The sequence below is a fragment of the Macaca fascicularis genome, chromosome 4, assembly GCF_037993035.2.
Source record: "Macaca fascicularis isolate 582-1 chromosome 4, T2T-MFA8v1.1".
Taxonomy (NCBI): Eukaryota; Metazoa; Chordata; class Mammalia; order Primates; family Cercopithecidae; genus Macaca; species Macaca fascicularis.
The window spans coordinates 2,723,913-2,750,022 of record NC_088378.1 but is presented as its reverse complement, the minus strand read 5'-3'; the positions used below and the strand labels follow the sequence as shown (position 1 = coordinate 2,750,022).

The window sequence follows — 26,110 nt, the reverse complement described above, 5'->3', positions numbered from 1 at the left end:
AGTACACCCATGGAACTAATGCTGCCAGCAACCCCAGCACCTGATCGTGTTCTTGACCATAGTGACCGTTTATGATGCATGCCCTCTGCCTCCGCTCATGCAGACACCTCAGCATTATCACATCCCTCCGAGGGCCAGGAAAGGACACCCCCAATCCACGCCGAGCAGGCCAGACTGCCAGGAGCCAGGAGGTCATCTGGATTCATGCAGAATGTCAGCCTAAAACCGGGGTCCAGCCAAGCCACCCCACTCAGGATTAACCACGCAAGACGCCACTGCCTGGGACTGGCTTGGGGACTGTTTCCTTCCATCACTAGAAAATGCTGTTCGGTTATAAAAGTGGTATGAAAACTTGATAGGAAAATTGGACAAAAAACACTTCCCCTCAGTGATTAAAAGAATAAAGTTATGACGGCTTCTCACGTGCTCGCATTTTTATATGTCTGGCGCCTCCTATAACTGCTATTCCCCGTTCTTCTCTAATCTCAATCTCCTGTTCTCTATTCAGCCTTTTTACTCTGCTATTTAACACATTTTATAGTATTTGCCATCTTATAAAATCCCTTTCTTGTTGAGAGATCCAAACGATTATCCTGATGTCTGCACTATATTCTAAGCTGCAACAACTCAGAATTTGGTGAGTCTTCACCTACAGATCCGCAAGCTGGGCCCGTTTTCCGGGATCCCACACAACACTGCTGTCGGCATCTATGCTTGTGTGGGAACTGAAGCCAAGAGCCCACACTGATGAGGCTGTGGACAGAAGGGCCCGGGACTCTGGGGACCTTCAGCATAGCCTGAGGTCGGAACGGTCGGCCCCTCCCATGAGCTGACTCAATGCCTGGTGTCTGGGTCTGTCCTTGCAGTGTGCTTCAACCCGGGGCACAAGAATGAGAGAGTGGCCCCAGCCCTGAGCATGAGCACACTATGCGTCCAGCACCTAAGTCCACACGGTGCTTGGCCTCTGTCTTCTCACCTCCCTTTTCTTTCTTTCTTTTTTTTTAATTCATTAAATCAACTAAAATTTATTTAATTAAGTATAAAGTTACTTACACACTTGTCTACAGTCACAGTAAATACAGTTCTTGGCAAAAGACAAGGCCTTTAGAATGTAAAGCCTCCCCACCTGCAAGATTACGTATATAAAACTCCCACTATTTTTATATAACAGTAGATTAGTCAAATTAAAATAATTATACTATTTAGAATAAAATAAAATGAAAACAATTTATTCATAAGATTCATATGTAAATCATCCTTATTTACAAAATACTATCCTGAGAATTATAATTCCATTAAGTTTCAATTTGAGCAAAAGTGTAATCACTTAAGTAACAGCCGTTACTTAAAATTGAAAATGAGATCAGTCAAAATGACTTTTGAAGAGGGCAAAAATATTGTCAGGTTTCTTGCTGTGGTTCTGGATGTTCAGTAGCAGGCTCATTTGAAGGCAGACTCAGCCCTGAAGGGAACTCACTTCAACCTTCAGAATGTGGGGGTTGGGGGAGAAATCCAGGTCTTGGGGGAAGGTAAGGAGGAAAACCCCTCGGTGGATAGACGTTTCTCGTTGCAAATGGAGCGTGCCGTGGACCTGGGAAATACCTTGGTGGAAAATAATCTCGAGGAGCTCCAAACCTGGTTCCTGGAGGAGGTGGGGGGAAAGGAGGTCCTCTTCTCATGAACGGGCCTCTTGTATCCACTGGAAACAATGGACCTCTGATTGGAGCAAGAGGTGGACGAATAAAGCCAGGGCCAGTTGCTTCTTTTTCAGTGGGCAGAGATGAATCAGGCACATTTAAATTCCCAGGATGATCTTTGGCATCATTTCTACTGGATTCCATTTCTGAAGGCATTGACCCATCCATTTTATCCAAAGAAGGCATATTTATACTTCTGAGTTCTGCTGGTCCAGAGCGCCTAGCAGAGTTGGAATAAAATCTGTCTTCCCTTTGGGGAGGAGGAGCTGAATCAGGATATGATTGTCCTGGTGGAGGAAACATCATCCTACGGTCCTGTTCCCACGGAGATGGCAGGGGCCCAGTGTCAGAAGGAGCCCTGTGAGGACGGGTTAACCTCTCACAGCTTGATTCTCCTCTTTCATTGGCAATCTGATGGTCCGGAGGATTCCCTGGGCCTCTTGAGCCTCTTCTTTCTTCCCTTGGAGGCAGAGGTGAGAGTCTGAGTGGACCCTCCAGCAGGGTTGGAGGATAGAGAAAAGCTCTCGTTTCAGGTGAAGGCCGACCCAATGGTGAGGGACCATATGGGGAACGCTCTCTGCCAAATGCCGTATTTGGCACATCAAGTGCATACGGATCCTTTTCTAGAAGCTTTATTTTATACTCTGTTTCAGCTAATTTTTGTCTGTTGTGGGCATTTTCTTTCCTTAAATTGTTGAGGTTTCTTTCAGCAGCCCGAGCTGCCAACCAATTATGACGTGCTTTTTCCTCATGGGAAATAGTCTTCCTTTGATAAAAAGGAATAGTTTTCTCAAATTCTTTAAGATCTTTGGCTCGCTGTCTATAGGTCTCCAGCTCTTTAGTGGCATGGCTCATCATTTCGTCTACTTTAGAAAGTTTCTCTTCTTTCTCTAACCGCCTTTTTTCCTCTACAATTAATTTCCTGTAGAGGCTCATTTCGTTTTCTTGATATAATTCAGTCATTACTTTAAGATTCTGTTGAAGCTTCTGATTCTCACTTTCAAAATGTGTGTTTTCTGACTGCAAAGATGCTTGTTCAGTCTGAAGATGTTTAATACGCTCTGTAAGCTCTTCCTTTGTTTTATCAACTTCAGATAACTGAATATAAATTTGGTTTCTTTCTCTTTCTAAGGTTTTTAAAGAAGCATTTAACTCTACATGGATCAGCTTCTTCAAAGCTCCTTTTGAAGGATCATCTAAGTGAGCACCATCTTCCGATTCTAAGTTATCATCATCCGTTATGTCTTCTTCAAGCCTCCCAGCCCAATCTTTCATCTTTAGCAAGCGTTCAGTCAGAGTCTTGATGTGATTTGCTTTGTCATTTAGAACTTGTTCTGCATGTACTTTGGAGTCTTCAAATGTTATTTTCTGTTTATTAAGTTCACTCACTTGTTCTTTCCATACTTCACCTTCTTGCAAAAGCTGCTTCTGGCTTTGTTGAAGTTGAGAATTTTCATTCAAAGCATCTTTTGTTGCTATCTTCAGTCGTTCTTCGTTCATTTGACATGTCGTGAAGGTCATTTTGGCTTCAGCTACTTGTGATTTGAGGGATTTTGACTCATATTCCAGCGACTGTATGCTTTTGGAAATATCTGCCATCAATTCATCTCGTTCAGAATGTTTAGATTTCTCTTCTTTTAACTCTTTTTCTAGACAGAGTATTTCATGCTCAAGCTCAGAATTTGCCCTGTTCAGCTTTTCACAGGTTGCCTCCAAACTTCGTGCTTCTGCTGCCGCCTTCTCAAAGCTGGCATCCTCTAAAGATGACTCTACTTCATAGTCTTCATACTCTTTTTCAACAAGGCTAAATATTTCGAGTAGTTTACATTTTTCTTCAATTAGTCCAGAAAGCTCCACAGCAAGTTTTTTCTCTCTTCTCACATAAAGCCGACTCCTAACCGATCTAAAAGTTCGCCACAGAAAAAGGAGAATAGCAAAAAATCCAACAACAGCTGCATGTATCACCAATTCCCATGGAAAACCGTAAGGATGAGAATCTGTTCTCATACCTTCAGTCAGTGCTGCCACAACCCTGTGTGGCAACTGCGGGATCGGTCCCAGGTACGGCTGAGGGGTAGCCCCTGGCTCCTCCATACTCCAGGATTAGCCCCGAGTATGGCTGAGGGGTAGCCCCTGGTTCCTCCGCACTCCACGATCAGTCCCAGGTACCGCTGAGGGGTAACCCCTGGCTCCTCCGCACTCCACGATCAGTCCCAGGTACCGCTGAGGGGTAGCCCCTGGCTCCTCCGCACTCCGGGATCAGTCCCAGGTACCGCTGAGGGGTAGCCCCTGGTTCCTCCGCACTCCAGGATCAGCTTCAACTACGGCTGAGCGGTAGCCCCTGGCTCCTCCGTAGCGCCAAGGCTGCTCTGGCGGTTGCTGCAGTAACCGTAGCCACAACAAACGGTGGAGAACGCGCAGCATTCCATCTGGAACCCGGATCCCCACCTGGCAAGTGGAGCGGACCACTGCGGAGCCAGCTGCGGGGGGAGCTGGGGACGCAGGCACCCGGCCCACCCCGGCCACCTCGTTACACTTTACATCCTGAGGCAGCTCTAAAACCTGTATTTTAAAACAATACCACATGGGGAGAAAGACTCAGGTGACCCAGCATCCCAGCTATGCCCATCCACAAGCTGACATCCTAGCTAAATGTAGCCTTGTGCATGAGGCCAGCAGAAGAACCTCCCAGCTGACAGAATGATAAAGAATAACAAACCATGGTTTTAAGTCACTAAGCTTTGGGGTCATTTGTTATGCAGCAGTAGCTAACTGAAATACCTGCCACCTTATCCCATTGGTGTTTCAGTATCTGTGGTCTGAAATCATCAATTTGGGTGCTTGACTAAGATTATGCCCCATGGTAAATTCTGGTAGGTAATTTTATAGCTAAAATACACATTTTCTGATTGACTTTTACTTCATTGAAGAGATATTTATTTAGCTCCTCCCAAATGAGACAGATTATGGTTTTTAGATTAACTCCTTCCACGAAAGGGCTCACCTCTGCCTAGCATGATCCTCAATCGTCCCATGTACAACTGAAAAAGGCTAACCTTGTTCCCGGAAGATCCAGGGCACTTAGAACAGCACTGGCACGTAGACAGTGATCCTCTTACCTCTCCATCAAATGTACCTGCTCTGTGTCCATTTCCGAAACACTGGCACTCCTTCAACACGGATGATGCCTTGCCCTGCAGTGAGCCGTCATCTCCCGTGCACGCACGTATCTTCAACTCATCTGGAAAGCTCACTCCTTCAGGAGAGGAACCAACTACCTGCCATGATGGGTATCCCAGCCAGCTTGTAAATCAGCACCAGGACCAGGCTGATGCGTATCCTCCAGACAGTCCTCTTGGAAAGGTGAATGCCAGCCACCACGTCGCGATGGGTATCCCAGCCAGCTTATAAATCAGTGCCAGACCAGGCTGATGTGCATCTTCTCTGGACGGTCCTCTTGGAAAGATGAATGCCAGCTACCACGTCTAGCCAGCCATTTCTGATGAGGATGATGTCGGCTGCCTCGATGGCCACATCCGTGCTGGTGCCAATGGCAATGCCCATGTCTGCCTGGGCCAAAGCCGGAGCGTCATTCACCCCATCATCCTCCACCATGGTGACTTTCTTCCCTTTGTGCGGGAGCTCCTGAACCTTGGCCACCTTGTGCGAAGGCAGCACCTCTGCAAAGACTTTGTTGATGCCAACGTGGGTGGCAATGGCTCTGGCCACCGTGCTCCGGTTGTCCCCCGTGCTCTAAACCACATCCACACCTATGCTTTGAAGCGTGTGCACAGCCAGGGTGGTCTCCTGCTTGACAGCGTCTGCGATAGCCGTCATCAGCAGCTACAGAGGATGGGGCACCCCACACCAAGATACCACACTTGCAATGTTCTCATCTGTCAATAGCCACCAGGATGGCCATCTGTCCTTTCATCTCATGATCTGTCATAGCGTCACTGACATTGCTAAAAATGGTTAAGCCGTTGCGCCTGAGCCATTTGCGGTTTCCAATCAGCACAGAGAAGGTCTGGGAGGCTGCATCTCAACAACCTGCGCCAGCACCAGCTCCCTGCACCAGCCGCCATCTTCCTCATCTCCCTTGTCTACTCTACTTGGAGGAAATCCTAAGGCCGTTGTGGGGCTGGACATGGCCTCTGAATCCTGCACAAAGCATCCACACCTGCCATGGGGATGCCCCAGGCACAGCAGCTGCAGGTCCCTGGCTTCATGCCTGGAAGAGGCTCTGGGGTAGATGTGTGAGTTGGGGGCAGGAGTAAAAGACAGCCCTGGGTTGGAGAGTGTAGCATTGGGGCCCACGGAGGACGGGGGGATGTGAGCACGGCCTGCCTTAGGGACGCCTCTGTCCTTGCCACCTTGCCAGACAGCGCAGTGGAGACAGCAGTGTAAGGCTGTGGTCCTGGGGGTCTAGGGTCTTGGTGTGACTCTGAGTCAGCAGCCAAGTCCTTAGTCTTGTGATCCTAATTCCCTACAGTGAAACCTCTCCAGGTGACATTTTCCTTCTTGCTGGAAATATCAGGATCTCTACACCATCTTTTCAGGAAGCCTGTTTTAAGGCAGCATGGTTTTCAGGTGGGAAAGTGCTGCCTGCCCACAGAAGACTGAGCTCCCCTTTGCAGGAACACAGCACCAACGGAGGCCTATGGGAGCCATTTCTTCCTGTTGTGGCGAAGGACAAGGGGAGGGAAAGAAAAGTGAAACATGGCCAAATGTAAGCAGTTTACAAGTCATTAAGTAGAAGGAAGGTGTCGAGAGGGATTAACACGTCCCCTGGGGTGCAGGCGGTGGGAGCGCGTGCGCCGTGCCAGCTCCCCATCCTGTCTTGCCCAGCGGCAGAGGGGCAGGGCCTGTGAGATGTGGTGGGGGGCTGGCAGCGGGGGAGGCGGGGAGGAAGGTGAGCTGCATGCTTCGGTGCTTCATCTGCGCAGGTGCCGGCAGGATGCAGAGAAGGAGAGAAAAAGACTGGGGTGCTCACAGCTTGCTGACTGTCACGTGGGCGACCTGTGACCCCATTCTGGAATTGGCTGAATGAAGAGGCAAGGTCTTTGAGAAAACAGCTCTCTGGGTGGGGAGAAGCAAATACAGGAACCCAGGGGAACCCAAGGAGATATTGCCTGACCCTGCAGAACTTCTCCAGGAAGCGGGAAGGCCAGGGATTCCTGTCACCTCATGACCATCTTAAGCTGTGCCCCTGGCCTTTGGCCATGCAGAGCCTGCGTCTGAAGCGGCAGGTCAGTCCCATTCTTGGGCACAGCGGAATGGCACCTTCTGGGTTTGGGCCAAGCCCTAGGTGAGACCCTGCAGGTGTGGAGAAATCCAAGCTCACATGGGTCTGGTCCCCGCCCCCTTTACTCCTGGGTGGATGCAGGAGGGGTGGGCCACAGGATCAGCCCCAGCCTAAGACCTCGGGCCACACCCCTCACAAACGCAGTCTGAGCGCAGCTGCCCTGTCTCTCAGCGGCAGGTATTCTGAACCTGCCGTCAGGGAACTGGGATCCAAGTAGGAGGGAAGGCCAAGCATGGGCCCCTGGGGCCCAGCTCCCTCCCATGGTGACTGACCAAGCCAATTAGACAGAGCAGGAAAACCTGGGCAGATAAGGGCTCTTAGGATTGTGGGTGTAACTCTGTTACTCAGTTCCGCAAACCCCTTCTCTCAGGGGGCGGGGACGCTGCCTCTCCTTCAGGACAGGTCATTAGAGGGATGGCCACTGAGTCAGCTTCCAGAACCACCTGCCTGCAGCATTCGCGCACGTTTCTCCACCACCACGGCGCCCACACTGGCCACGCACGTGCGGGACCATGACCTTCCTGAAAGAGTTTCCACGCATCTCCTGAGCACCTCCTAAAGCCAAGAGCTGGAACCGCAGGAGGCAATCCGTCCTCCTTAACGTGATTGCATAAATTATCACCATGCCGGGGCCACCCACAGCCGGCACTCAACGTCTGTGTTGCCTGGAATCAAATAAAGGAAAATAGCACAGAGGTCTCAGATTGCACGTAGACCCTTTCCAGTTGGGCAGAACATAAATGGGCTGGGAAGTTTGTTGTCAGGAGTCTTTGAGTTCCAGGAGCTTGGAGGTGGCCCGGACGAGAGGCCGGGAGGTGGGGCTCCGCTGGCGCTGGTTCCTATGCAATCCCAGAAAAATCAGTCATCCTTCTAAGCCCTAATTCCCTCATCTGTTAAAACAAAAACAAAAGCAAACAAAGAGGCATGTGTGGGGAGGGGATGATGACTCCCACCCCTTCTGGATCAAATGAAATTTGCTAAAGATTTTTGTAAACTGCCTGTGCCCTGCAGTATCATCGACTTAGCAGAAGGTTTCCAAGCACCCCTTGCACTGACACACAAGTCAGAGCCTCACAGCCATTTTGCACATATTTGAACTAGCCTGGAGAAGAGGCTGGTGAAAGCTCTCTAAGTAACAACGCTTGTTTGTGACATTTGAAGGACTAGCCGTGAAAAGCTCTCTAGTCTTCCGTCTCTGTTATCAGCAGTGGGGTATTTAAGTTATTCTGAAGTTTTAAACAAATCATCTTCTTTCTGCTACTCCACGCATATTTACGGTAAGCGGTGACATGGTCCCTGAAAGGCCATGTGTTTTGAAGGTGTGCGTTTCAATGTTGGGAATTTTGTGAGGTACCGAATATTCATAGGCCACCCCGACGTGTGGCGTGTGGGAAGCTCCTGGAATCCCCAGAGATACGGAGTTTCTGTATCCAGCAGCTAGGATAACCCTTTCATCACAGACAAGCTCTCCCGCCCAGGGATAAATACTCTCCAAAGAGAGGGAGGACAGCCCTTCCCCATCTGTGGGGTGGCTAGCTGACCCGCTGCCTGGGAATTACCAGTACATGTCTATGAGGGTGAGAGGAGGCCGCACCTCTGCTCAGGGACAAGGTGGCCGCGCTCACCCTTCCATGCAGTGGATTGGGTGGCTGGCCCGGAGGGGTTCCTGGGGAGTGCTGGATCAACTTCCCAGCCCCAGTATATTTTATGCTAAAATTTTCCTAGGATAATTTTATTTGGGGAGTAAAGAGGCTTCTCTTTTAAAAATGAGAATGTCCTTGGGAAGAGAAAATTCAGAGATGGAAGAGTAAGGCCCAGATGTACAAAACTAAGTTAGGCGGCCACCCTGGGGGTGTCGGGGAGACAAATCACTGGAACTGGAACAGAAAGTCATTTACATCTTAGTATGAATTAGTCCATACCAGCTGCTTATCTCTGTATAGCTGGTTTAGTTTTCCCACCTTGAGCAGACTAGAAGTTTTATTAGGATAACTATCATTCAAAAATATCAGGGAAATATATTTGATTTTTTTTATTGTGGTAAAATATATGTGATGGTTAATTTTATGTAACCAATTAGCTAGGCCATGGTGCCTAGATATTTGGTCAAATGTTATTCAAAATATTTCTAGGAAGGTATAGTTAGATGAGATTAACATGTAGGTCTGTGGACTCGGAAAAGCAGATTTCCTTGTAATGTAGGTGGGCCTCATCCAATCAGTTGATGGCCTTAAAAAAAAGACTGCGGTCCCCTGAGTAAGGAAAGAGGAATGAGGCATTCTGCCTCCAGATGCCCTTTTAATATGAGACACATCAATGCTGCCCTGGGCCTCCAGCCTCCCAGTCCACCCAGGAGAATACTGCCAGGCACGGTGGCTCACATCTGTAGTCCCAGCACTTTGGGAGGCCGAGGCAGGCAGATCACTTGAGGCCAGGAATTCAAGACCAGCCTGGCCAACATGGTGAAACTCCATCTCTACTAAAAATACGAATACAAAAATTAGCCAGGTGTGGTGGCTCATGCCTGTATCACAGCTACTTGGGAGGCTGAGGCACAAGAATCACCTGAACTCAGGAGGTTGAGGTTGCAGTGAGCTGAGATCAAGCCACTGCACTCCAGCAGTTAGACTCTGTCTCAAAATAAGTAAGTACATAAATAAGAATATGGACCTGCCAGCCTCCACAGCCATGTGAACTGATTCCTTACCAGCTCTCTCTCTGCACATCCCCTCCCCCACCACACAGGCTCACACACTCACACACTCACATCCTGCTGTCTGTTTCTCTGGAGAATGCTAATGCAATCTACTTAACTAGACTGGCAGTTTGGCTCTTTTTCTTCTTTTTTTTTTAGACTGAGTCTCGCTTTATTGCCCAGGCTGGAGTGCAGTGGTGCAATCTTGACTCACTGCAATCTCGTTTTGGGACTTTTTAAGTGCACCACTCAGTGGCATTAAGTACACTTATTTCCTTGTTGTGCAGCCACGCCCACGGTCCTTATTGGATGTTGAGGAGGGAGGGAGGTGAAACGTTTCAGGTCCATCTTGTGTCTTCCTGCCTCTCTCCTGGAACCAGCCATTCTTCCCTTTGCAGGAGAGTGGTTTAGGGACCAAGGTGTGGATGTTGGCTGTGCTTGCTTTGACCAGGGCGATGGTTCTAGGCCCTCTCCGCTGACAGAGCAAGGGAATATATGAGCAACCACAAGCCACAGAGAAAGGCCCCAGGAGCAGCCAGTGCTGCCAGCATTTGGATATTGGGTGCTCAGCCAGCAACAGTGTTAAGGCCCTGTCTGTGGACTCGGTCCTCGCAGCCCCGGCAGACTCACATTTGACCACATGGCGGCCATCCCAGGGGACACATGCCTCTGCTTCCCTCATGGCAGGACCTGGTCTCCCCACGTGGCACTTAGGAGATGACCCGTGGAATGGGCAGAGCGTCTACATGGAGGCGGCCGTGGTCTCCCTGCCCCCATGTGGACCTGCCTGTCCCCGTCTTTGCACCGAGGGGACTCTGACGTCTTGGCTGTTTGCACAGCCTGGGGCCATTAGAGGTGTTCACTGGTGGTGTGGAGGGTGGGAGGAAATGTGGGAGGCCCTGAGAATGGCCAGGACGCAGCCCCACACTGACAACCTCTGTTCTGAGCAGGTCAGTCCCTCCTGGGACCTGGTGGCCCCCTCCTCTCCCTGGCCTTTCTCCCTTGACTGCCCACTTCTGCCCAGGGACATTCATTCTTGAAGGCGGAAACTCATGCCTGCTTTACCTCTGGCTGTATTTCAGCAGCTGAGGGGAGAGGATCGCCCTGTGCCCATAGCCTGAGACCTGATGACCTCGAGCACGGATGAATGTCCAAATCCTCTGGCCTTACCACATGCTTGGCCCTGAGAGACTTCTCAGCACAAACAGAGCCAGGAGATGATGTGACGTGGGTGGGGAAGGGAGAGGAGTGCTCATCTGGAAGGAAGGGACTTAGAAACCCCATCCACAGCTGTGGCTTATGATTCCTCAGGGACAGGAGGTTATCTGCTGGCTGGACTGGGAGCACAACTGTCACTCCTCCCTGGCCACTGTGATGCCATCGCAGCTCTGCAGATGCCTGGCTTCGCCCCTCTGTGTTTGCAGTAAGCACAGATTGTCCCGACTCAGCAGTGGAGTTTCTGAATCCAGCAACTCCCTGATGTTGACCTTTGAACTGAGGGGATTGGTGCTGTTAACCCCCAAAAGGGTCTCAAATGAAGCATTAAAGTTCTCCCCTTTCTATTCAAAGCTGATAGATAGAAAGATGGATAGATAGATAGACAGATAGATAGATAGATAGATAGATAGATAGATAGATAGATAGACAGGATAATTTGCTTCTAAGTTTTTCTTTTTCTCCCATTATTTATTTTCTTCTTCATTTTAGTTATAACATGCTTGTTCATCTTAATCTAATTTTCACTTCCTATATCCTTGTTTTTGATCATCTAGTAAATCATCAAAAGCCGATTAAAGAGCTGATTCTAGGGAAGACTGAGCAACCACTCCAAGGGCAATGTCATCCATGGAGAGCTGATCCAGGGAAGACTGAGCGATCACTTCAACAGCGATGCCATCCATGGAGGGCTGATCCAGGGAATACTGAGCGATCACTTCAACAGCGATGCCATCCATGGAGGGCTGATCCAGGGAAGACTGAGCGATCACTTCAACAGCGATGCCATCCATGGAGGGCTGATCCAGGGAAGACTGAGTGATCACTTCAACAGCGATGCCATCCATGGAGGACTGATCCAGGGAAGACTGAGCGATCACTTCAACAGTCATGTCCTCCATGGAGGGCTGATTCTAGGGAAGACTGAGCGATCACTCCAAGAGAGATGCCATCCATGGAGGGCTGATCCAGGGAAGACTAAGCGATCATTCGCTTAGATGACATAGTTATTCCAATAACTATGTCATCCATGGAGGGCTGATTCAAGGAAGACTGAATGATCACTCCAAGAGTGATGCTGTCCATGGAAGCAATGAGGCATGATGGAACTAAAGCACAGAGAGTAATAGCATAGGAGGCTGGACAAGGTGTCCATGGATTGATAGCATTCTGTGGTATTTGCATTGCATGAAAGAAGAAAAAAAATTGTCATAAATTTAAACTTTCTTGAGACAAATATGTGTGTCAAAATATGTAAAAACAACTCCTGAAATAAAATACATACTTTTCCAACTAGTAGAGAGAATAAAAAGAATTTAAGAAATTATAATCAAACTCATGTGGACAAAACAAAGAAAAAGTATGATCATGAGCAAACATAAAATAGGTATTGGAAATAAATTTAAATAAATTAAATGATTGTAAATGAATCTAACTAGCTATTAAAGTGTGAGAGAGAGACACACTTAAAACACAGTATCACGGAAAGGCAGAATGTAAAGGGATATGAGCAGAGCTAACAGGAAAATGCAAAGACCAAAGAGAAGGCGTTATAACAACATGACAGGCTGGACTGGATTTAGAGAAAGAAGCATTATTAGGGACATAAACCGCCAACGTGTAATGATAAAAAGAGCCATTCAGGGAAAAAAAAAAAAAAAAAAAAAACACTTCTAAAGTACAGACCAAGACAGTATTCAACTATATAAAGCACAAAGGGATAACATTCAAAGAAAAACGCACAAATCTAGAGTCATAGCAACATATTTCATCATACCTGCAAGCAGATAATAAATATGTACACACACAGAGGAAGTGAAGGGCTCCCTTTTTCATCAATGCGGTTGAAATCCTGTCAGCAACAAGCACACAGGGAGAATCTCTGAGAACTTACCCCAGGAGATCACAAGGGAAGTCTCAACAAACACAAGAACCACAAAACTACAGGACTCATCAGCATCTAGTCTAGAGTGTTTGACCTCACAGTGATTTAGAAAATAATAACAAAAAGACAATTCACCAAAACTTCTTCGGTTTGGAAGTTTACAAAGACCTTTTAAATAATTTATGGTCAAATTAGAAAGAATAATGAAAACGAAAAACAATTTACTAATTAATACCAACAAAAACACTCCATACTAAAGTTGTCGGAGCTAGCTAACATGGTACTAAGACTGAAAACCCATTAGCTGAGCAAACAATTTGGAAACACAGAGTAATTCCAAAGAAAACCAAAAGAAGGGGATAATGAAAGCAAGAGCAGAAATTAGTGAAATAGGATATGAAGGAAAAATAGAGACACCAGTGCAAATGAGACCTGGTTCTTTGGAAAAATGGGCAATATTAATGCACTGCTGGCAAGATCATCTAAAAAAATAAAGTTAGAAAAAGACAGAAACAATTCCTTTAGTGAAAGGAATAATATTGGTACACCCTGGGCTGAAACTGATCAGAGGCAGAAAATGGGGAAAGCAGGAAAAAAGCAATGCTACAGATGAAAACAATATAGTCGCATCCGTGGTAATGATGTTTCAAATCTTAAGAGAAACGCATGTGCAACTTTATTTTACTAAACTTAAAAATTTAGATGAAATAGAAGATTTCCTAGTAAAGCATACATTTGCAAGCCGACTTAAAAATATAAAGAGAAACTTGGTGAGACGTAAGCATTTAAGAGAGTAAATGTTTAAAAATTCACAAAAACCCTCCAAGGCCCAGATGGTTATACAATCAGGTCCACAAATTTTGAGTGAACATATGATTCCTGTCTTTTACATACCATTTATTGAAATATAAGAAGAAGAAAACCATCACAGCTGCTTTTATGGGCTGGTTTAGCTTTGGGATGAAAACCAGATGTGAGTATTATAGGAAAGAAATTTCATAAGCCAATTTCTTCTATGAACATAAGATACAATCCTAAAAAACATTTACAACCTAATTTCGGCAGTGTCCTAAAAAGACACATTATAAATAATTGAATGTCTGGACTTTGCAAAAAAAATCCATCTGAGGTGGGGGTGGCTACGTGGGTTTGGTAAATGAGAAGACGGGCAATTGACTGAGCCTGCTGGTGCTGTGCCGGGTGCTCTGGAGCTTATCTTCTCCCTAGTTACGTTTAAGTATCATTTAAAAGTACAAACAAAAACCCCATCACCAAACATTGTTCATCCCATGAATGCACAATTGGTTTAGCAATGGACATTTTGTTAATGGGATTCATCTTATTAACATAGTAAATGAAAAATATCAATGATCTCAAAAAATATTAAATGTTCACACCATTTTGCAATAATATATATGCATGTGAATTAGAACTTTTCCTAACCTAAAAAGGTGAACTTTTCCTTACCTTATGATCATAGTGTATTTACCCAAAGTCACAGAAATTATGAGATTAGAAGGGGCTTTAAAAAAGTAAAAACCAAAAGGAATCCTCACGAACATTCTGTCAACTGCTCTTGCTTCCTGGGTGCTGCTGAGCATGGTGGTGGTGGCTCCAGCACTTACAGTCATGCTAGAAAAACGCACAGAAAGTAGGATTGGAATTTCCAGTCAAAACGTCCATTCCTCCCTGACTTCGACTTTCCACGTAAAGGAAATTCCACTGACCAGCAGTCTTTTCTGGACACTTCTCTGCAGCTCCCACCTGCTCACTGTGGGGAAAGCAGAGTGACTCGGGGGGCGGAGGGGGGGCCGATGATGTCGGGAGAAGAAGCTGGGCCTGTGGCCAGGGCCCAACTTCCAGCCTGTGACTGGTCAGTCAGTTTAGCCGCCAGCTTAGTGTAGTGCTCTGTCATTGCTGTCTTGAAAATCTTGATAATTTTGTCTTTGAATTGTGTTCTGTAAGTGATGCCCCCAAGGCTGACAGAGATTGCTTGTGAGTAGGGGAGGTTCATCTAACACGCACGTCTGCTACTGCTCCTTGCCTCCTGGTCCCCACAGAGCAGCCACGATGCCCATGAGCACAGACCTGCGATGGCAGCTGTGCGGCCAGACCTGAAGCACCCACACAGTGAGCGTGTAGCATTTACCACTGAGCAGAACAGCCTCAGAGGCCACACTTTCCTCTCAAACCAGAACCTACATCTAACACTAGAGAAGGCAATGCCATCCTGAGAAACATGAGTGCCAGGAGTCCCAGCACATCTGTCCCCAAATGCTCGCCTTTTCACTTGGACTGGGTATGAGGACACAGAGGAAAGGGAAGAGGATGACCACGCTTCTCCGCTCCTAGTCGTTCCCTACCTGTCAGCGAGCTGGAGGTGCAGCCTGCAGGTGGGGCGTGCATGCCAGGTTCACCTGGAGCATTGCACGGTTCTGGTAAGAATAAAATGCAAATGCACGTGAGAGCTACAGACACACCGTGCAGCCTCAATGATTCTGCGATTCTGCAGCTTCAATGATTCTGCACGCAACTTATAATTTTGTAACACTGGCCCGCAGTATAAAGACAAACAGCAAAATTCATGCCCGTAATTTAAAATTTTAATTTTCTATACTTTGAATGACATTAAATAGCCAATACACATCCTGACAAGTTGAGGAAGAAACCGCAGAATGAAAGGAAGACGCTTTATACTCAAGTGCCTTTCACAGCACCGGGCCCTGCTTGTGGAACAAGGAGCTCAGCATCTGCCCTTTGGCACTGAGTCCCAAGCGTGTGCTCGGGCCCTGGCAGCAACCCTGCCCTTTCCTTCTCCTCTGCTGTTGGGAGCCACTCAAACTGTTCTCCTGAGCCGTGTGGGCAGCTGAGTGACAAGGCCCTCATCCCAGCAGGATCTTGTGAGGATCAGGTGGGCAAATCTGTGAATTCACGGCTCAATATTGGGTAGCCCACTTTTCCGCAGATATAATACCAGTATTTTCTCAAATAGAACTGATGGTATAACCTTTGGCTGCTTAAATTTTGACTTTGCTTTTGCTTCAGAACCTGGGTAGGAAAGAGGAGTGTTATGTACTGGGTTCAAACAGCCACTCTGCCTGGTTTGACTGCAGGCACTGAAAATCCAACAGAACCCACAGGCAAACTCCTAAAACGAATGAGAGGCTTTAAGAAGGTTGCAGGATACAAAATAAACACAGTAACATACATACAGGTGCATGCACCTCACTTAAAACTCCAATTTTATTTATTATACAGAAAAGGCATATAGGGATACATGTAAGAAAATATGGGCATAATTTTAAGAAAAAAAATTAAAAACTTGCTGAGTTGCCTAGAATAGAACTAGGTTAACTGACATGAAGACTTGTCATGAAGATAGTCATAATTCCCCAAGTCAGCCCATAAATTTAAATGCAATTCCATTGAAACCAAGCAGAGGCTTTTCACTGGACAAGATGATGCTGTGATTCACACACAAGTATAAAGAGCCGGAATGGCCGAGACAGCATCGAAGAAGAAAAGCTGCGATATTTGGCTGAGAGTCATTATCAAGCCTTTTTCAAAAGCTGCAGAATTGACTAACGTGGCACAGAGGATGAAGAAATAAACCGTGAAAGAGAATTGCTCTGTCCCCAGGTGGAGACCACACATACCTGATGCCCAGAGAGCCGGAGTCAGCACAGGCCAGTGGGAAAGAGCAGATCCATCCACAGCGGTGAGAAGATGGTCATGGGGGACAGGCACCCGGAATCAGCAGCAGAGCTCTCCTCCCACACAAGGGCAAGTATCACGGGCACCTCGAGGCAAAAGGCAAAGATGCTAAACTGCTAATAACAATAAGGAATAGCTGTATAATAGTAGACTATATAGGAGCTCTCCAAATATGATTTTTTAAAACCCACAAATCATAAATGAAAAGATCCCTAAATTTGATGACATTGACCCAAAACCCTGCGCTCAGCCAAAACACCATCAACAAATTTATAGACAAGCCTCAGCTGGGGAAGTGATACTCGCAAACCCTGTAACTTACCACTCACCAAAAACTAGTGTCCACATTTGAGGACTCCTACACATCAATGAAAAAAATGAGAAAAATGGGGAAAAGGATATGTAGAGGTTAATTCACAAGGGAAACTAGAAGACCAAGAAAAACATGGAAAGTGTTCAACCTCATTATAAACCGATAAATGCACATTAAAACCATAATGAAACACCATTTGATATCTGTTCCATTTGGCACCATTACAACGGCCTGACAATACCAAGGTTTGGAAGTGAGAAAGTTGGAAGTCTTGGGCATGGCAGGTGGGTGTGTGGTCAGAAGAACAATGGTCCCCGAGAGATGTCCATGTCCTAATCCCTAGAATTTGTGGATATGTTAGGTGATGTGGCAAAGGTGGATGAAGTTTGCTGAGGGAATTAGGTGGCTATCAACTGACCCGAGACGGGAAACTATCCCTGATTGTCCGGGTGGACCCAGTGTGATAGTCACGGGAGTCCTCATGAGAGGAAGGGGGAAGCAGAAGGGAGAAGATAAGAGAGTGCAGCTTGAGAAGGACTCACCGATGTTCCCGGCTTTCACGGTGGAAGAGGAGGCCCAGAGCCACTGGCTTCTAGAAGCTGCAAAAGGCATGGAAACAGTTTCTTCGCTAGAATCTCCAGGAGTCAGCCCTGCCAACACCCGGACCTCAGCCCAGGGAGAATGACTGTGGACCTCCGCCCTCCAGAACAGTAAGAGGATAAATTTGCTGTGTTTTAAGCCCCCAAGTCTATGGTAGTTTGTGACAGAAGAAACACATACAGCCACCTGGGAGAGACATGGGGGTATCTATGCAGAGTCTTGCTTGGGTGGACAGAAAGACAGAGAAATGGATGTTTGCTGCAACATTGCTTGAGACGGCAACATAAGAGTCCATCATTAGAGGAATGGGCAGATGAACTTTGGCCTGGTCAGTGGGGGTATGGCCCGGTCGAGGGCAGCACGGGGCAGACACGGGCATGTGGAGGTGTGGGCACAGCCCCGGTGGGTCCGTGTCCCAGCCCCTGGTGAGGAGTGATTACTCCTCGCACGTCTGTGGGAGGACCTGCGTGAGTGAAGGACACCAAGTCTGTCTTATCAAAGAGCTCAGTAAATATTCTCCTAGTAATTGTCACATATCCTGAGGTACCACTGAGTGAATATGCACATTGGAAAAATGATGATGTTTATTCAAAACGTGAAAACGTGAAAGGATGCTTGGTGGTGTTACGGGTACATGCATGTACCTGTAAATATACGTAAATATAGGAAAACTTAACAGACATCTGCCCTGACTTCAGAACTGTGGCTAACTCTGTGATGGAGGGAGGGGTTTAGCTGCAGTTTTTACACATTACTTATTGTTTGAAAATTAAATATTTGAAGGAAATGGAGCAACATTCTAATTTGCACCAGATCCCTTTGGTGAGGGCATGAGGAATGGGTATGTGGTATTCGCATTTGTTTTTTTTGTTTTAAGTACTTCAAAAATTTAAATATGTTTTTGAATCAGAAAAAGACAATGAACCAATAGAAACAGAGAGGCCAAGTACACACCTTTGGGGGTCTGATTTCTTTTATTTAGTGGTGGTATGTCATCCTCTCCTGCCACCCTGTTACACTTTATTTTAACAGCCAAGAAAAACGCTAAGTGTCGTGCTAACGCCAAAATTCAGCTGGGAGGTTAGCTTCTTCCCTAATGTAAGAGAATTCCATCCATTCCTTCACGTACCTTCATGTACATGCAACGGCCTAGCATAGCTACTGTGGAGATTACACGTGAATACATACATAAGCCATGATCTGTTCAAAGAGGCTTACGCTCCAGTCGTGAGCTGGGACCTTGGGCAAGAGATGGGTTTTGGAAATCAGAGGCCTGAGGTTAATTTCAGACACCTCCACATGCTGGCTGGGTGGGTGCCCTGAGCAAGCCAACTACTCATTTTGGCTTTAGTTCTTTTAGCTTTAAAATATAGTGTAGATATAAAATACCCATGATATCTACCTTACAGGATTGTCATGAGCACCAGAAGATTTTTGAGGAAGTACTTTGTAAATATTAATTATTAATCATACATACTTGTGAAAAATAAATAGTAGACAGTAAATGTCAGCCACTCACAACTATTCTATAAATCTCAAGAGTTAATGAACATGTCCCTTAACCCAAATCGTTGACATTTTCTCAACTACAAGTCCCTGAGAGTCCTTTAATAAATGACTATTTTCCCTAAATTATATGTGGAGAATTATACGTAAAAAAATCTTTCTATTAAATAGGGTCTCACATTATCTCATCTTCCTCAACCAATCCAGTAGCTCATGCAGGCCTCCCCAGATTAGGCGTGAATTTGTTTCAGTTGCACCAACACATGAAGAAGTTAAATTCCTTCCACATGCTTGGTGTCAGTTCTCCTAAGCACCTGTGCATCTGTGATCTTTCTGAGACAAACATACGTGAGTTCTGTGCTCACCGTTGCCAATAAAGACAAACTCTGAGGATCTGCCTGACTCTGGGTTCCATAACCTCCGCTGTTTCTAATAGTTTGAAATTTGGTGAAATAAAAAGGACAATTGACAGTGAATAAATGAACATAAATAAAATTTAGATGGTATTCTACTCTAGGCACTGTTCTTGTCATTGCTTGAACGTTGTGACTCTGAGTGAGGTGAAATGCCTCCCAGGGAATCACAGATCCCGGCCACAGCCAGACAAAACAAGGCACCATTTAGAGCCAGGAGACACACAGGCTGCTCATGCAAAACATGGATTTGCTTTCAGCGAACTCTTAGCGAACCGAGTCCCCACGTGCCAACTCCTGGGCACTGCCCAGCTTCTCCAGCTTGCCGCCATGTGCTCCGGGGCCACGGCGCCCCTGAAGGCTCCATCGTTGGACGGTTCTACAATAGCTTCTTTCTAAACCCAACACACACCCGTCAATGTAGGAAGTCCCTAGAGCACCAGCCCACCTCAAGGATTGACAGTGGAGGCCAGGTAAGAAAGCCGAAAAGCAACAAGGAATGCGAGGCTCCGTGAGGGAGGCGCTGTTTCTACAGGGACCTGCGGGGTCACACAGATACTCGTTCCAGGGCCAGGGGACACCACGCACTTTGGCTGCAGGACCCGGTGGGCTGGAAGAGTGTCTTCCAGGCAGACCTCAGAGACCCCCGTGAGGAGCGTTGTCCTAAGGCCGATGCGCTGGAGGCACGGAGGGCCTTCAAAGACTGCAGAGGCTCTACTGCTTTTTCCTGAACGATGGCCAGTGCAACCCTCACACAAAGGGGTCCCCCTCACTGCTGCAGACCAGCACCGGGACAAGTGCTACGGGCGGGTCAGTGCCTGGCAGCATGCGGGAAATGGCTGTGTCGTCTCATTCAGCCTTGGGAGCATCCCTCCAGGAGGGTCCGGGACAGGAGGACGGAAGCTGTTTCTCTCCAGTGCTGACACAGAGGCCTTGTGGCTGCTTCATTGCCCTGGAACCAGACACTTCCTGTCACCCAGGATGGAAAATGCATTGCAGGAGCAAACATTGGAAATTCCAGAATATGTCCTCAAGTGGGGTGAGGGGTGGGACGGAGGAGAGTCACTGTTAAGGAGGATGAAGCTTTAGCGACTGAAGTCAGTGATTTGCTGTCCTGTCCTGCTGTGCGCCCTGCCCTTGATTAGGAGACGGTAGCCGAAAGAAAAATAGAAATAAAATGGAATTAAAAATTCAAAAATAGAAATTAAAAGACTGATTAGAGCCCTATTTCTATAAGGTATTCTGATTTCAATAAGAACTCTTAACGGGGCGCAGTGGCTCACACCTGTAATCCCAGCACTTTGGGAGGCCGAGGCGGGCAGATCACGACGTCAGGAGATTGGGACCATCCTGGCCAACATGGTGAAACTTCGTCTCTACTAAAAATACAAAAAATTAGCGGGGCATGGTGGCATGTGCCTGCAGTCCCAGCAACTTGGGAGGCTGAGGCAGGAGAATAGCTTGAACCCGGGAGGTGGAGGTTACCATGAGGCAAGATCACGCCACTGCACTCCAGCCTGGGAGACAGAGTGAGACTCCGTCTCAAAAAAAAAAGAACTCTCATTTCTTGCTGGGGACGAAGAAACGCCATGGAAGAGTCTCCGGTTTTCTTGGAGCCCAGTGTTGCTGTGGCCTGTGACAGCGGTCAGCGGCTGGGTCCTCCAGAGGCAGAGCAGCCCTGCGTTCTGCATCCTCCTGTGGCAGCCGCCTGCGTGGGCCTCTCCCCAGGCACGGAGTCCCCATGCCCAGACCCTGGGCCAGGCCCCTTCTCTGGAACTTCAGCCAAGCAGAGAATGGGTCTTTCTAAAACACAAATGCAATTACGTCCAACACCTCTGCTTCTGAGGAATTGAACACGCAAGGGTCCAAGACTGGATCGTATATAAAAGCAGAACTCTGACCCACACCTGCCCAGAAAGCCAACTCTTTATCTGCAATACATAGCCCAGGAGGCCAGTGGCCGTGTCAGGCTTGCAGGGAGCCAGATTGCCATCTTTAGTGACAGCCCCGGAAGCTCAACAGTAACCCCTGTGACAGTCAGCTCCGGAGGGCCAAGACTTGATCGGTGCTGACAGCTTCCTAATTTTTGTCCCTGCTTCCAACTCAGGACCAACCAGAAAGCCAGATAGGCCCCCAGGATGCCTGCCTCTCATTAGAGCTCTGGTGTCCCCAGAGCCTGGCCTCCAACAGGGCACAGCTGGGGCTCTGTGTGTTCACCGGGAAGCTTTCTTGTTGTGAGCACCTCTGCCTGCCCAGCCCACTCACTGCAGCAAGCCCTGAATAAACAACCTTTGCCTGTCCACACCCGGAGGCCTTTGTTTATTCCACACTTCAAAGCCTGCAGTGGCTGTTCCCCTTGTCCCAGGTAGAACTGGGAGCTGTAGGAGGACCCACAAGTCCACACCTGGTGACGGTCCAGCTTCTTTCCCAGCTCCGGGCCCGCTCCCCTCCCTGGATTGCTCCTGCACCATCTCTCTCTCTTCCCTCCATTTGACTGCCTTCCTCTCCCGACTCCCTCTGCCTGCCTCTTCCCAGCCCCCCATCCAGCCCCTCACTGCCCGGCTTCACCACTGCTTACCTCTAAGCTTTTACAGAGGTTCACTGCTTTCCGTCTCCTTAGGAAGGCCCAGTGTCAGATAGGACTCTGCTGTCCTTAGGTTACTGATTAGCCAGCTTGTCTATCCTTTCCTGGGTCTGTTCCCCCAGCGGTTGGCAGCAGGGGCTGAGTCAGCAGCTGTGGTATTACAGCCACGCTCTACTTCCACGAGCAGAGAGCCAAAATTCTGCTCCAGCTGGGACCCCAAATGCAATGCCGTCCCCAAATGTGTAAGGAATGTTGAACTGTGGTCCTGTCCTCTTAGCCGTGTTTTTGGGACCGTTTACCTGCCACTGCTCTTGCTGTATACATAACCTGTTTTCAGACAGGACTGTTTTCATCATTCTTTCTCATTTCCAGGGCACCTTTTCATGTGATTGCATTTTCTACTCCACGCCATAAAAGCTGCAGCAGCATTTAACTCAATCGAGGTAAAAATAATTTGGATAGTTGCACCAGCAAACATTTCAACTATGCAATAGCTTGATTTTACTCAGTGGGATTCAGGAGCCCATGGCTATGTGAGGGAAGAGTTTGTAACAGGAGGGAGGGATGAGTCTGCCTTAAGGAGCCCCAGTGCTCAGGAGAGGAGGGAGGAGCCCCAGTGCTCAGGAGAGGAGGGAGGAGCCCCAGTGCTCAGGAGAGGAGCCCCAGTGCTCAGGGGAGGAGGGGAGGAGTCCCAGCGCTCAGGAGAGGAGGGAGGAGCCCCAGTGCTCAGGGGAGGAGGGAGGAGCCCCAGTGCTCAGGAGAGGAGGGGAGGAGCCCCAGTGCTCAGGGGAGGAGCCCCAGTGCTCAGGGGAGGAGGGAGGAGCCCCAGTGCTCAGGAGAGGAGGGGAGGAGCCCCAGTGCTCAGGGGAGGAGCCCCAGTGCTCAGGAGAGGAGGGAGGAGCCCCAGTGCTCAGGGGAGGAGGGGAGGGGAGGAACCCTGATGCTCAGGAGAGGAGGGGAGGAGCCCCAGTGCTCAGGAGAGGAGGGGAGGAGCCCCAGTGCTCAGGAGAGGAGGGGAGGAGCCCCAGTGCTCAGGAAAGGAAGGAGGAGCCCCAGTGCTCAGGAGAGGAGGGGAGGAGCCCCTTCCTGTCGGCACCTCCCAACCCTGACTGCACAGGCAGTCACCCAGTGAACTCAGCACGTTTGGTAACTGAGTGAATGAAAGAACCGACCCTGTGTGTGGCTTTCACCGGCCAAGCCCCCTTTGAAAAGGGCTGTGTCTGCTGGATAGTGGCGGGGCCCAAGTGACAAGATTGAGGGCCCCGGTGTGTGAACAGGTCTGGTTTACAGCATCATTTCGAAGCCTAGCAGGGAGGGTCAACTACGCAAGTGATTGAAAAAGACAGTCAACAAATTCCTGCGGACTTTAATCTTTAAAAATAAGTATGTTTTTTATCAACCATTTATAAACTAGGCACCATCACCTTAAAGCCACATAGAATCTGTAGATATAATAATTTTCCCTTTTTTCACTGATCTTTCATTTATTCACAGATATTAAATAAATACTTGACCTGTAAAGTGGGACTGCGTTAAATCCATTCCAGATGCACTACTGTTTTTCATCAGACTTTATGTATTTCATGTTTAGGATCCAGTAACTGTACAGAACCTCGGATTCTATCCTAAGAGGGCTCTGCTGTAGTTTGCATGTGGTTTGTCCCCACCAAAACCTCTGCCAAAATTTTAAATTTGATCCCCAGTGTGGTGGTGTTGGGAGGTGGGGCCTGGAGGTGTCTGGGCCATGGGGGCCTCATTAATAGACCAACACAGTCCTTCAGAGCTAAGTGAGTTCTCGCTCTGGGGGAATGGCCTGGTTCCCAAGAGAGCAGGTGGTTAAAAGAATGGCTTCCTCGGCTTCTCTCTCTTGCTTCTTCTCTTACCGTGTGTCTCTTTGCACACGCCCGGTCCCCTTCTGCTTTCTGCCATGGGTAGAAGCAGCATAAACGCCTTATCAGATGCAGCTGCCTGTCTCAAACTTCCCAGTCACCCATATCATGAGCCAAATAGGCCTTTTTTTCTTTTTCAATTACTCAGTTCTGTTACAGCAACACAAAATGGACCAAGACAGGCTTTTATTATCCTACAAGCTGGAGCAGGAGGATGCAGGAGGATGCAGGAGGATGCAGAGAGAAAGCTTTGCTAGGGCACCCACTTACCTTCCTGAATTTAATCAGTAATGATATGCTCTGTTTTCTTCAGTGATAACGTATGATTTGCTAAAGTAGGTTGGGACATTTTCCCTAATATTATAATTAAATCTTTCACACATCCTTATAATTTAGAATTCCTGACATATTTTTTACTTTAGCTTAACTTTAATTCTTTATCCTTTTATTGTAGAAGAGGATATTTTATGATAGAACGGATAAAGAGCAATTTTATCCTGTTATTTTTATTTTTGTTAAAATATTTTTATCGTAAGCATGCTAGAAGTTAGTCCTAAAGGCCCCGGAAGTCAAATTCTACATTGTCTACTTTTTAATCCCTTGAGAGAGAAGGAAACAGCTCCTCCGTCTTCCAATGCACTTGAAAGCTGCCCCCGTCATCTAATCAATCACACCCCCTCATATGACAGGCCACGCTCTGCCTCGGTGGGCTTCCTGGTTCATTTCTGCTTCCGTGTGAGTGGTTTCCATCATGTTGGTTTAGAGGAAAAATATGCACAGAACATAAGACATTCAGGAGATGAATGTTCACCACGGGGCGAATCCATCCATCCTCTTTCTGCGCGTCTGCCTTGGCCACCCAGACTTCTTGCAAATCCCTGTTCTCTGAATTCACGGTGCTTAAGACTCTGCCACACCCAGCAGCACCCTGTTGTCAGCCCTCTCAAAAAACGGGCTTCTTATGACCGGCGTTCTAATGGTTAGCTCTGTGTTTTACAGCTTTTCCCCAGGCTGCTATCTGCCCTAGGCCTGCATGTGGCATCTGCTCGGTCTTCCTGGTGGTGCCTGGGCGATGTTTGCAGAGGGGTCAGGGAGCCTCACCAACTCTGCACACTACAGGGAGGCCACAACCTGGGCCGACTCACCCCTTGTCCCTACTTTGGGGAGCACAGACAGACGTGGGTCCCTTTTCAAACTGCCAGCTTACGCCTCCTTCCAAACCCTGAGGCGCGATCAGCTTCGTTCGATGAAGGGGGATGCTGACTCAGCCAGGCTATGACCAGGGCCAAGCGGGATGGGAACTGGAGCCAGAGCAGTCCTCAAGTCCTGGGCTGCCTGGTCCTGCAGAGTACTGAGCAGAGCCAAGGAGTCGGGGTGCTGGGCAGACGGGGCAGGAGGGCTGGGGGACCCTCCGAGGACCCCCATGGAATCTGTGAGAATTCTACTTATTTACTCCAAACCTACTGGAGAGTAGAAGAGCCCTGGCAAGGCCTTGGGCCTGGGACAAACTGAAATGCATGTTTGGGCCTCCACAGTTAAAAAGGGGGAGAGACAGAGAGAGCTTGAGAGAGGGAGAGAGAGAGAAAGTAAGAGCCAGAGAGCACATTATTGAGAAAGAGAGGATGGATAGAGAAGGGAGAGAACTATTGATTGATTGATTTGGACTGTCAGATTACTGAGGACCCTTCCCGCCCCCGATGTGATGGCTGCATTTTGTCTGGAGTCTGCATGGTTCTCCTGGTCAGTTTGCAGGGCTGTGTGGAGCAGGCCGGGATTTGGATTTGATTGGCTGGAATGCACCCCTCCGGCTGGAATGCACCCCTCAGGCTGCACGTTGGAATCTGAATGGTTAGGAAACCACGCCCAGCTTTCTAAAACAGACAGGCACTGTCAGAAAACCCTGAGAAGCCCAGACCCACTGCACTCACTCCCCTTCTGGGCTGATTCCCTGTCATCGTAGCTTGCAACGTGGAGTCTGAGCAACCAAGAGCTGTGATACAAGCTAGGTCACCATAGCGGATGAAAAGGAAGTTTGCTCTTTCTGGATAGTGCACTCAGAGCTCCTGCGGAAAGCCCCAGTGAATGACCAGAATGTATGACTTATATGAACTTCCTAGCCATGTCTTCAGCATGGTCAGCTACAAAAAAATGCGTGGACTGAGGCTGGGCCCACAGTCCTGAGTGAGGACGGGGACTCAGGCTACGGGGCAGTCGTCACAACCTCACCTGCTCAGTGGTCCTGGAGAAGCCACGCTTCATTCTAAAAATGTTGCCATTTTAATAAAATACCCTGT

At 48.0% G+C, this 26,110-nt stretch overlaps 1 protein-coding gene, 1 long non-coding RNA gene and 1 pseudogene across 2 annotated transcripts; all 3 read right to left on the bottom strand.

Annotated features, from left to right (window-relative positions):
- Positions 1-1,215: 1,215 nt before the first annotated feature.
- Positions 1,216-4,256, bottom strand: LOC102127739 (cTAGE family member 2-like). Its single transcript, XM_005551414.5, has one exon. The coding sequence runs from the start codon at positions 3,789-3,791 to the stop codon at positions 1,479-1,481; it is 2,313 nt and encodes a 770-aa protein (XP_005551471.3). The 5' UTR covers positions 3,792-4,256; the 3' UTR covers positions 1,216-1,478.
- Positions 4,257-4,946: 690 nt separating this feature from the next.
- Positions 4,947-6,256, bottom strand: LOC102127374 (copper-transporting ATPase 2 pseudogene; annotated as a pseudogene).
- Positions 6,257-18,379: 12,123 nt separating this feature from the next.
- LOC141410202 (uncharacterized) lies at positions 18,380-21,958 on the bottom strand. Its single transcript, XR_012434373.1, has 3 exons — positions 21,922-21,958; positions 20,629-21,146; positions 18,380-20,479 (listed from the first exon to the last, which is right to left on the bottom strand). It is a non-coding gene; the product is annotated as an uncharacterized lncRNA (long non-coding RNA).
- Between the last annotated feature and the right edge of the window lie 4,152 nt (positions 21,959-26,110).

What these genes read in the sequence shown, in the direction of transcription:
- LOC102127739 (XM_005551414.5), bottom strand. Translation starts at nt 3,791, where the DNA reads ATGGAGGAGCCAGGGGCTACCCCTCAGCCGTACCTGGGACCGATCCCG.